This window comes from Sparus aurata, chromosome 6 (genome assembly GCF_900880675.1).
Source record: "Sparus aurata chromosome 6, fSpaAur1.1, whole genome shotgun sequence".
Lineage (NCBI taxonomy): Eukaryota > Metazoa > Chordata > Actinopteri > Spariformes > Sparidae > Sparus > Sparus aurata.
In genome coordinates this window covers 11,065,090-11,077,283 of record NC_044192.1, presented here as the reverse complement: position 1 = coordinate 11,077,283, position 12,194 = coordinate 11,065,090, and the positions used below count along the sequence as shown (strand labels likewise).

Genomic DNA, 12,194 nt, shown 5'->3' with positions numbered 1-12,194 from the left:
TTAATTGTTAATTAGGGGAATGTTGTTGTTGAGGCTTCAGAAACATTGTGTGGACTGAGTTTCCATCAGTATGGTGATGGCTAGTGATTACTAGATAGTGATGGATGTAATCGACCTATTCTCTATTTAAATAATATGAATAGTGAAGTGATAGTATTGTAGTAATTATAGATAACATAAAAAAGACCTTTCTAATTCTTAAAACATAACCAAGACATATTTCATACAATACCAGGGGGACCACGAGTACAGAAATTGTATTGATCCCTGGTGGGAGATTGGATTGTTGCAGCAGTAAGAAACAATGGGACCTCAACAGAGAACAGACAGTCTCCTGAACATCTAGTGTGAAACGGAGCTAAAGTAAACTGAGTAGAACACAACATTATGGCGTTAACATTAGTCATGGGTTTCAACAGACATTTAACCCCGGGTTAACAGAAGTGCGGTGTGAGTATAATAGCCCTTGGCTTAGATTACTCCTGGGTTAACAACCTGTGTTTGAAACGAGGCTATTTCATCCCAGGATCCTCTCTTAGCCTCGGGCTAAGGATAGCCCTTCATTAAACAGAACGGAGCTCATGGTTGTGGGGCCCAAAGGCCCTGCTCCAGGAGGTTGGAGATCTCCTCTTTGACGTAGGAGGCCGCTCCATCTCTCCCCGAGGTCAGCAACTTGTGAGTCATCATGGATTCTACTTTCTCTTTTCAGGCCCACTTCAAATCCATCAACACTTTTTTTTTTCCATCCAAACAACATCTCCAGACTCCAGCCAGTCCTGCAGTGGTGTGCTGTTCAGGGGCCCCAGCAAGAGGCAAGGCCCTGAAGAGGCTCCAATATGTGCCAAACTCAGCTGCCAGGGTTCTCACACACACCTACACATCACGACCACCTTCATTCAGCTCCATTGGCTCCCCATAAATCTCTCCATGCCCTTGTCCCCGACTACCATACGGACCTCCTCCACCCCTACACCCCATCCCAGGAGCTGCTGTCCTCAGACTCTAGCTTCCTCTCCAACTCCAACACCCCTGGCTGCAAATTTCTGGAGACAGGGTCCTCGATGTTGCAGTCTCCATCCGGTGAAACTCTCTCCATTCTCCAATCTGCACCTTCAACACCCTCCTGAAGCACCACCTGTTCACCAAGGCCTACAACCTCAGCCAACACTGTCAGCCCTCCATCAATCCAACCTACTCTGTCATCCGCCCAACCATCTCTCCAGCTCCTAGACAAGATTTTACAATAAGTATATATAAAGGTTAAAAAAAAAGAGAGAAAGAAAGAAAGAAAAGAAAAAGAAAAGTATTTATTTTTGTCAATCTTTTTCTGTGCCCTCCTTAATGTAAATCATCCTCAGGTCTCTTGAAAGGTGACATATAAAACCAAGATATTATAATTATTGTTGTTTTTATTATTATTACTAATAGTAATAATTGCTTGAGTGTCATGTTGTTGTTTATTAAAGGGTACATGTGAAATCTATCATTTTATTTCACATTATTGGATCAGTTTTGAGAATCCTGCCGGCGCTGTCCATTACCTGCAGTGCTGAAACTCATAAATTAGCATTACATCCATTTAAAAAAAAAAAAAAGATTAACTATTATATATTACCTGGATATCGTCACACGTGATTTTTTTTATAAGTAAGGTGCTCAGACAAGTGGCCGCGACGAGCTAGTTGGAGCCAAAAGTGCCAGTTTCCCGCACCGGCTCACTCCAGTCAGAGCGTGGTGTTGCGTTTTCCACGCATCCGCTGCCCCAATTCTGCAACGCCGCTTACGTCATTTTATTACGCTCGCCGAGCCATTAAAGGTTAAATTACGTCGTGGGCGTAGCGGCTCCTTGTAATGGCGACCGTGCCGTAGATGTGCCTAGGTTTGTGAAAATGAAGCGAAGAAGAAGTTATTTCTTTTAAGTAAAACGCCGAGGTTCCCCGGAGGAGGACTTTGCGTCTACGACCATCATCTTACTAAGTGGTAAACTTCGCTGTACTTTTGAACTTCTGTGCCCTTTGAAATGATGAAGCTCAAGTCGAACCAAACCCGGACGTACGACGGGGATGGGTACAAGAAGCGGGCCGCCTGTCTGTGCTTCAGGAGCGACGCGGAGGAGGAGGTGAGTCCGGTGATGATGCTGTCTGGAGGGCCAAGCTAGCGTTAGCAGCTGTAGCTGCTTTCACTGTCTTTTCTGTCTGTAAATCGGTGTGTTTATCAACACAGCTGTGTTTTTATGGCAGTCTGAAACGACAACTCATTCGTTTATCAAAAATATTGTGTCGACTCTTGGGTTTGTGCTTTAAACGTTGTTTTTCAGCTCGTACTTACCCAGGTGTTATGTAAGCCTCTTTAGCTGTGCATATAGCAGCCTCGGGGTTTTCTACCCACCGTTACTTAAAGTCAACCCGTTAGCTGCATGCTAATGCTAATGTTAGCTCGCTAACTAGCCGTGTTGCTGCTGTGGGCAGCCGGCTCTCGGCCAGCGACCACAGCCCACAGAACAGGCTGTGAGTGAGCAATGACTTTATCAAAATGAGATGTGTGTGGATAGAAATAACTCTTTATGTCTCTAAAATGACTGGCTAAGATGTGTATCTGTTTATATTACTGGCGGCTTGATAAGTCGAATAACTGTTAACTGTGTTAGCGTTAATGCAACTGGTACTGCTAGCCAAACATTGGACTGATATGTAGCTGTTACGTTAGCTGTTTGCTGAGCTAGCTTTAGCCGAAAGACAACACTGTTACCGGGTTAGCTTAACGTTAAAACATCACTACGTCTTTGTACGCTTTTTACTTGATGAAATAACATTCATACTACTGAAATTTGGATCGTTTACTCGGCTTGATGTCAAACTCAAAACCTGTTAAGTTGTCTATAAATGTTATCATTAGCTATCTTCGTGCACTCTCCCTTAAAAAACACTTAAAGTATCCTGTAAGAAGGTTATTTGACATCAGAGGCGATTTTAGGAGGCTGATGTCCAGTCAACAGCACGTACAAAGATGTCTTTGTAGTGAGAAATTTTTACCATTGAAGGAGACAAATTGAGACTAAACTAATTCCTCATTTTGTCCAGGGAGGCCAGATTGTGAGCATCGTCGGCTGTTGCTGACAGGAAACACATCTGTATGACCTGATAGAAACTTCTGTACCTCTTTGCCCACTCAGCCAAGCCTCAAATTGGTGACAGCCTGAACTCACCAACCTAATGTGGAAAAACAAGCAAACTCAATGACTCACACACCAGCTTTTAGGGGGAAAAAAAAAATAAATAGGATTTGCATGCAGGCAAACAGAAAATGAACTGCATTCACATGAATATCCAGCTGATTTACAATGTGATAGCTGTCATAGCTGACATGTAGCTCTCCCTGCATCTAGATCACTGAATATCTTCCTATAGCAGCAGCACTTGTGTACTGTAAACACATGCCTATATGATCACTGTTAACAAATGACATTGATTTAGACATTAAGGCCTAACCAGTCTTGTGTGGGATGCTTTGCAGGTGCTCCTGGTGAGCAGTAGTAGACATCCTGATAAGTGGATAGTTCCTGGAGGGGGAATGGAGCCAGAGGAGGAGCCCAATGTTGCAGCAGCTCGAGAAGTGTGTGAAGAGGTTGGTTCTGTTGATGTTTTTCATCAATATTATATGTAATTTGTGCCTAAAAGGTGTGTCTATTCTGTGTTTTTTTATCTTGTAATTGACTGTGAAGCGGCAAACGTTACTTGACCCTTGTATCCAAAGCGTGGATGTGAAACGTGCATTTCTAGACTTAGTTCATAGCCAGGAATATTTTTCTGAGAATGGATTTCCATTTTCAGGGTGGCACATAAGATGTATTGTGTTTCATCTGTATTAGTTCGTGTCTGTATTTAACACTGGGAGTAATACCTCGCTCTGAAAACCCTTCTGTCAGTGCAGTCATCCTGTTTGCATGGACAGAGAGCGAGAGCCTAGCAACATGTAAGCTGTATCATAGCATCATGTTACAAAGCAGTGTTTAGGTGTCAAAAGAGGACACACTGAGATTGAACACTGGCTGCCCAGCGGTTGCGCTGCAGCAATATCCAATCCTGCTAACACTAACGGAAAACAATCAGCTTCCATTCTTTGTATGTTTTTAGACAGGTCTATTTTTACAACAGCAGAGAGATTTTGAAGGGCAAAATGCATCCTTTTTTTAGTAGAGGATTGGTAGCAATTGGTAAACAGTTGGATTTGAAAATCAATATCCTGCCTAAACCACCTATGTCCATCCCTTAAGTAGGGTATTCCTCTTTTGTACATGTTGTTGACTGTTTGGACATTTCGATCAGGGTGGCGACAGGGCACTGCAGCATTGAATCTCACACGGCTGTCAGTTCTTGGCGGGTCACTGCCCAAATAAAGCCTATTCTCTATGTATGATCCATCACACTGATGGATGCTGATATCATCCCTTATTCTGGCTCCTGCTTTTTGGTAGCCTTGACGGTCGCAGGACACTGTGGCTTGCCAACAGAGGGTCAAAAGCAATGTCACATCACTACTGACTGAGCTTTGTTAAAAGTCCTAAAAGGGCACATTTAGAAAGTTTGATGTGACTTTGAGTGGTACTTGATCCATCACCACGTTCTGTGGCTTACTAAGCCTCTTATTGGACGGTGGTGTAACAGGACATATCCTAATCCTGGTGAGCTTATTCTGATGACCATATGAGCAGTGAGAGATTGCTTATGTTTATTGGTTTGGAGTCTTGCCAGGGATGATGGTGTAGACACAGTGCTCAGGATCAGGCCAAAGGTTACAGAGGGCTCCTTTGTCTATCCAACTGGCCACAACTTCTGCTAATGCTTGGGAATCGTACGCCCTGATCCTGCATCGAGAGGACTCAGGACAGCGTTGCATAAGTTGTAACGCTGCTTCCATACTCTACATCTTCTTTCAAGAAGATTCCCCACTAGTCTTTAGTTACATGAAAGAGTTGGGAGACATTTTCCATCTCATAAAAACATGCGTTGACTTTTGACCTATTACTTAATCCCCGGCACATCTTTGTGGTTTCTAGTGGAGAGCCTGTTCTTTTACATATGAACTTAAGGCTTGAGGAGTCCAACACTGGGTCCATGGTACAGAGCGTGCTGTCAACATTTTATTTATAGAATGAAACTGGAACCTGGAGAAGAAGAAGAAGCTGCAAAGATGTCAGCAAGTGTTCTGGCCCTGCACCTAAACTTGACCTACTATTCACCTCTTTGAGTTTAAACTGCCTTGGGGATTGTTTTTTATAATTTATAATTTGTTTACAGGTAACCAGTGTTCACATTGTCCTCTCTCTAGGGAAGTTAGTGACATTCTTCCGGCTTTGGATTTGGGATCATGGGAAGAGTCCGAGTTGATAGCAAAGCGGTCATTCCGTTGTTCGCTTCTGACCTTTTATATGATCTTTTATGATGCGCAAAACATCTTGTAGAGAGGGCGTCAGTATGTGAGAGTGAGTGCTTGCCAAGCAGAGCTGTTTAGATGTGTTTTGCGGCTGTAACATTTGTAACGGGAACAATTTGTAGATCATTTTAACAGTTTTCCTTTTTACTTTCTAACATTTTGTTGCCCAAAACGTAATCAGTTAATATAGAAAATAGCTGGATAATGAAAATAATCCTAAAGGACCACCCACATCAAAAACTAAACATTTAACTGTAACTAAAAATAGATGTTTAAAAAAATCTTTCTAACTCAAGTGGATGGCCGAGTCCACACCACAACTATAACAACAACAATAGTGATTAACTGTATTGTTGGGATCACGTTCAGAGCAGTTGGATGAATGATAGAAACACACCCAGCCAATCAAAAGTCATCTGAATTTACAGGGCCATCAGTTGGCTTGATTATGGGGAAGTTTCCTACAAAATAATGTTAAAGAAGTGCTTATAATATTTGTTCCTAACTGTAGTCAACCTCTTTTTATGTAAGCACATTGATGACATTTAGAAGACAATGGAAAATTACACATAAAAACCCCCAATTTAATCTAGACACACTGCCAAATGATCTTTGCCGCTGATGAGATGTCTGAAGTTTGCTTTGATGTCCTTTCTAAACCATTGCCAGGATAATTGATGTTGACTCAGCCAAAAGAATGAATAAAAAAGACGAGGACTCTCCCAACCCGAGTGTCTGATTCTTTTAACTTTTCTCATCTGTGAAAAATGTTGTGAAACCATATTCTTCCGGGGGTTTTCCTTGTTTGTTTCTCTGTGCAGCGTTGGCCCACAGCAGTAACTAATATCCATTTTACTGAGTGTCAGTATGGATGATCACATACTTATCCTCATTGTTTTGGTAGTGGTTATATTCCTTTTTATAACCTTATTTCCTTAAGTTTTCATCCCAATATAATTCATGTTTTATCTTTATCTGTAGTTTAAGTTACAAGAAAGTTCATGAACGTTAAAAAACTTGATTTCAAACTTGGGCGCTGTGACTGTTAATGTTTTTTCCAGCAGTTTAATTGTTAATCAAATTGTATCATACTGTTGGCTAAACAAGTTTTACTTCAGTAAAGTGTGAGAGAATCAGTACATGCAGTACATGATCTCAACATTTGATCAAATTAAGTGAGTCTTTTTAGAGAATTCGGCAGCAACACAGGAATTAGAGCCGTGAGGATAAAAGCAATACAATGATGTAATTTAATCCACTTCAGCCACAGTTTCAAAAATTACCATACCAATGAAATCAATACCTGAGTGACTCAGTCTCAATTTAACACTACAATGTTAAAGAAAATGTAGTTAATTTCTAGACATTTCATTACACAGGTGTTATAGTTTTGTGTCAACCTCCCTCTGACTCTTCATATTCATGAAATGCCCTCAGTTGTAACTTTACACTGTCATATTGTCATTGTTGCTGTTTTAATTCTGTAAAGCACTTTGTGCTACATTACAATGTATGAAAAGTGCTCTATAAATAAAGTCTGATTGATTTTTGTGTTTGTTCACAATAAAAAAAAATGTTCTGTCTTTACAGGCCGGTGTGAAGGGGACTCTAGGTCGCTTAGTTGGAGTATTTGAGGTAACGCTTGTTTGCTTACTTTTTTTTAGTCTACAAATGTCAACAAACTGCTGCGTGTTTGTGAATGAGAACTGGAAATATGCTAAGACAACATGTTTTTCCCTCCTGCAGAACCAAGAGAGGAAACACAGAACATACGTCTATGTTCTTATTGTAACAGAGGTGCTGGAGGACTGGGAGGACTCAGTCAACATTGGTAAAGCATTTGTTTACTTGTCAAAATGGGGATCATACGGACAAAGTTCTCAGACAGTCACATGCTCGCTGTAGCTTTAGTTTTCCTTCCCAGGCCTCAGCGATATTGCAGTTGAGGGATTTTATTGTAAGGGAGATAATACCACCAGCTTTGTTCCTGCCCTTTAGATTTTCACCTTAATGTCGTGTACAATACTAATAATTAGTCAGAACCTAACTTCACAATTTGTTTTTCTGCTGTCCCTCACATGTCTAAACTTGCTCCACAATGGTGTCTCATTCTGTCAACAGGGAGAAAAAGGGAATGGTTTAAAATAGACGATGCCATACAAGTGTTGCAGTGTCACAAGCCTGTGCAGGCCACCTACTTCGAGGCTCTCCAGGAGAGTTGCCTGACCAGTAACGGAACACCTTTGGTGGCCACGATAGGTGGGGACCTCTCCCCTACCTACAGCATCAATCAGAGCTCCGTCTCGGGTATCAGATAACTAAAACCATAACTCTGATACCCCCAGGAGCTTTCGCCACCACTTGCGCTCTTACTTGTGTCATTTCTCTTCTCTTCTTTCTTTTTTGTCTCAATAACATGGTTTGCCTTGCCAACTCCTTTGTGCCAGAACTGTGGCACAGACTTGATGACAAGTGTCGGGTGAATAGTCTGAAACACTTTGTAAATGTAAATGTAATTTTTGACCCCTCTCTTTTTTTCTTTTTACTGACAACTGCATGAATATGTCCCCCCTCGCTCCCCCTCATTCTCTTTCCTTAACGCGCCCTTAGCGTGGTGTTTATTGAATGCAAGAACTACTTTTTACCGTTGTAATGTAAAAGTGTATACTTAGTGCTTAAGCTGAAGGCTTTTGGTGGTCTTTTTAATGTTTCCTCCATTTTTCTTTTTACTTTCCTGTGAATGAATGTGCCCATTAGTGTACTCCCTCCCCTGTTATAAGGATAGGAAAATGTTGTCTGTATCTGAATGAACAGAGTTGTGGGAAGTGACTTGTCTTGCATGAGCACTGTTTTGTTGTGTCTCACTCACTCGAGTGACCTGATGCTGACTGTGCAACAGACTTGTGGTAAGGTCTTTGGGTTGTCTTTATTTCAGTCCTTATCGTGGTTATCGATGTCTCTTAAACAAGAAGGATTCGGCCCCTCACTAGTCATTCAATTTATAGTGTCAAGTGTGTTTCTCTCTCATTGGGGAAGCTAGCCAAGCACTACAAGCTTCACTCTCGATCGGAGCATAATATACTATAAAGAGAGTGAAAGAATGTCAACGTACAATGTAAAACAAACCACCTTTTCTCCTCAGTGTCTTTACCTCCTTTAATCCCTTTTTTTGTTTTCTTTTTAATGCTTTGTGACTGACTACCACGTCTTCCTCCACATACTGAGAGGGTAGAAGTAGTAGATGTCAGAATCATGAACTTGTAATTTCAAAATTCAACACATATCACTTAAGTTATTAAAACCCATTTCCATATTTTACTCCTCACATTCAGTTTGGTTAAAATGCAATTGTTTACATTGTGTTTGTAACATAGCACAGGTGACTTTAGTGGGCACTTTTCATTATGGTCATGGTTTTTTTTTTTTTTTTTAACCCTTCCTGTAGTATTTAATCTGCATCCCCAAAAACACTCAAAAACACCTGCTTGACATTGAAAGTAATGGAATCTATAATGCTGTCTTTGGCAAGATGCAGAACAAACAAGCCTTGTACAGTTTGAGACCTCGTTTTTAACATGTAAAATGCTTTTGGATACTAGTTTCTTTTTCTTTTCTTTTCTTTTTTTTTTTTGGGTTTGCTCTCTAACGTCTGGCAAAAGTCTCTTTAGCCGAGCTGCGTCACTATGGCCTCGATGTGGCGTGAGGCAGCTGGCTCAATACTGTGAAACTGGAGGCGCTGTAGATAGCATGTTAGAGGTTTTTATTGTAAATTGTTTATTTCTGTATAGATCAAAGGTGAGAGTACAAATGACAAAATACCCTCTTACACATCTGTGAGTTGTACATGTCATTTCAACTGAGGCTGGAAGAACCGATTGAACTCATGGCGTTGGCTTTGGAGCTGCTGGGGAACTTTTTCTCTCGAGATAGCATTTCAGGCTAAAGAACAAGGAATGTGGATTTGGTTGTAGGTGAGAGTGAAGAACTGATTAATAAATTAATATTCCCAAAATCCTAACATTTTATTTAAGACCAAAACAAAATTGTAACAGTGAAGGATTACTTTTTATTTTCGTTTCCATCTACAACCAAGATTAGGAGTAAAGTAGACTTGAAGTCCTTTTCAAGCTAGTAACTGCTCCACTATCCCCAGTCGGTGTATTTTCTCATGGTGGGCTTCTTTTACTTGTCTCTTATAAATGATACTGTAGTTTTCTGTCCATATTAATACCTGTAATAAGTAACTTTCTTGGACTCTTGCGGCTATCGGATACAGAACCTTATTGATATGTTCGATACCATGAGAAAAAGTAGACAACATTAAGGACAAAAATGGTTAGATTCTTATTTAAAGACAAGTGTATTAAGGCTTGTGTACTGTGTGTTAAGAACAACAGTGTCTAAGTAATCTTCTTCTGGAGGAGGATCTATCTGTGGACTACAGCAGTGCATTTGTCAACTCACTGTTAGAGGAGAGCAAAGAAACCTGAGCTATTACTGTCGTATCGATGCTGGAAAATTGAACAGTAAAATCATTTCAGATATGGGGAATTGATATGAACCAATATTTCAATTATTTTTTGCACTGGTTTAGTCCAATTTTAATGATTCTCTTAACCCAGATGTGGTCTAGTCCCCACCAACCTGAGGGAACGATCAAAATGCTCCACTTTGTTTACCAGATGGTTGCTAACTTTGTCTGCATGTTAAAAGAAGCCCTTTCATTCACAAGTAGTTGTGTTAATACGGTTATATGGAAATACTGGTACTGATTATAACAGTTTTCAAAGTTAAGTTATGGTTTAATGATAGTAATCCTCTGGTTGATCTCGTTCAAACACAATGCTAACAATATAAGAATGGTTAGAATGATGCAGTGCTCAAAGTTTACTTTCAGGTTCTGTAGCAGATGCATATTCAACTTTGAGCAAGGACAGAAAACTTCAGTATCATGGTTCAGCCCTCCTGAGGAATCAAACTACACTCTGTAAACTAGCAGATCAGAAGCGAAGGGAGAAAAAGGGGCAGAGAGACGCTACAGTGACAGCAGTTCTGGGTGTCTTCCTTCATGGTATGTTCTCTGAATTATTGTTTTGAGGGGGTCACAACTGCCAGTAAATCAAGCTGTAGACAAACTCTTAATATTAAAATATTGGCCTCTTTAAAATCCCTTGAATGGAAACTTTTTCTGAATGACAGTTTATTGAATGAAGTCCAAGGTCTTCTTCGTGACAGTTTGAGACTTTAAACAGATTTTATTGCTGTGTATCAGAAAGGTGTGGCGGCCAAAGTTTAGCTTTATGATGCCCTACCTGGCACTTCATAAGAGATTTTGTGTCGATCGGAAACTTTTAGTCTTCATTGAAATGTGCAATTGGATGTTAAGGGGATGGACCTGTATATGGTTAGAGGAGAGAAAAAAAAACTATCCCAGAATAATTGGCAATGATTTTATTATTCGCTCTTGACGGTTTGACACAGGTGACAGGTACTGTCAAAATGAATGTGAGGAGGATTTTCCACAAGTAACAGCCAGTGACTTAATTATTAATGACCACTTGTTCTTTATCCATTTTTTTTTTCTTTCTGTTTGTTCTTTTAATCTGTTGTGTTATTGACAAGCTAATGTCATGTATATAGCTAACACAGCACCCTTACAGCCAGAGGACGCACTTTGGCTTTGGTCAATAAGGATTAGTGTCCCCCTTTTTTTTTTCTTTTGTATAAAAACTCCCTTCTAACTCAAAATTAAGGCAGTTCTTGTCATAAGTAAAATGAGGTCAGGAGGGAATCTATGAAGTAAACGTCTCCACATACGCACGTTGGAGTTAATGTGGAGCTACAATGGAGCAAACGCATCTACCCCCTTTTATCTCTGCTATAATAATTGGCTCGTTTGTAAATCGCACTAAAGCTGCAGAACTTGTCAAAAACAGATGACGAATTGAAGATTTCGAGCTTGAAGTCACTTTCTTAAATTTACCAAAGGCGATGGTTTAAATATGTATAGCCCCATCTGGTGGCCAAAGCAAAAAAAAAAAATAAGACATTAAAAGCACATCACTGTGCAGCAGAGGATTGTAAACAATGAGTTTCCTTTAGTGTAACAGCATAATTGTAAATTGACTTGAAAGGCTGTTCAAAGATTTAGCCCCCGAAGATATTCTGCAATTGAATAACGAACCAAACATTTGTGCACTTGTAGCCGTTGACCTCAGCCTTGAAGTTACGTACTCGTAATTGTGTTCTCCAAGGTGTATGTGTCACTGGAATTTTTCTTTTCCTCTCTTTTGTCATTTGGGACTGTGGAATAAAACCAGTGCGAGAAGACTGAAGATTGTAATATAAATGTGCCAACAAATAAACACCAGTATTTCACATTCAGGCCTGTGTCATTGTTTGTGTTCATGAGTGTTATTTTCATGTTTGCACCTGCAGGACTTTCACTCCATACAATTATACTACTCTATAAGACAGATTAGAAGATTAGACAGAGATATTTGTACCCATAGGTTACACCTGAGTAAAAGTAAAGATATCATGTGTAAGTATTACTTGGGTAAAAGAGAAATTTGGCGAACCCTATTTGAAATATAAAGTATTGAATGTTCCTTAGTGTCAAGTACAATTGTCAAGTACAAATACGAGGTACTGTATATATTTATGTATTTACCTGCTACTTAATATTTCCACTTCACTACATTTTAGAGACAAAAACTATTTTGATCTCAATACAATCACCTGATAAAATAAATTAGCAG

At 40.0% G+C, this 12,194-nt stretch overlaps 1 protein-coding gene across 2 annotated transcripts; it reads left to right on the top strand.

Moving 5' to 3' along the window:
* Positions 1-1,708: 1,708 nt before the first annotated feature.
* Positions 1,709-11,817, top strand: nudt3b (nudix (nucleoside diphosphate linked moiety X)-type motif 3b). 2 transcript variants are annotated; one of them, XM_030420277.1, is made up of 5 exons: positions 1,709-2,119; positions 3,514-3,624; positions 7,024-7,068; positions 7,180-7,264; positions 7,555-11,817. In XM_030420277.1, exons 1-5 carry the CDS (start codon positions 2,021-2,023, stop codon positions 7,749-7,751), a joined length of 537 nt encoding a protein of 178 aa, XP_030276137.1. In that variant the 5' UTR covers positions 1,709-2,020; the 3' UTR covers positions 7,752-11,817. The 2 variants fall into 2 exon arrangements, with proteins under 2 accessions (XP_030276137.1, XP_030276138.1); XM_030420278.1 differs by lacking the exon at positions 1,709-2,119 and adding an exon at positions 2,464-2,507.
* Positions 11,818-12,194: the final 377 nt, after the last annotated feature.

What these genes read in the sequence shown, in the direction of transcription:
- nudt3b (XM_030420277.1), top strand. Translation starts at nt 2,021, where the DNA reads ATGATGAAGCTCAAGTCGAACCAAACCCGGACGTACGACGGGGATGGG. An exon ending in GGAGCGACGCGGAGGAGGAG is followed by an intron (nt 2,120 to 3,513) that starts GTGAGTCCGGTG and finishes GATGCTTTGCAG; the next exon opens with GTGCTCCTGGTGAGCAGTAG. An exon ending in CTCGAGAAGTGTGTGAAGAG is followed by an intron (nt 3,625 to 7,023) that starts GTTGGTTCTGTT and finishes CTGTCTTTACAG; the next exon opens with GCCGGTGTGAAGGGGACTCT.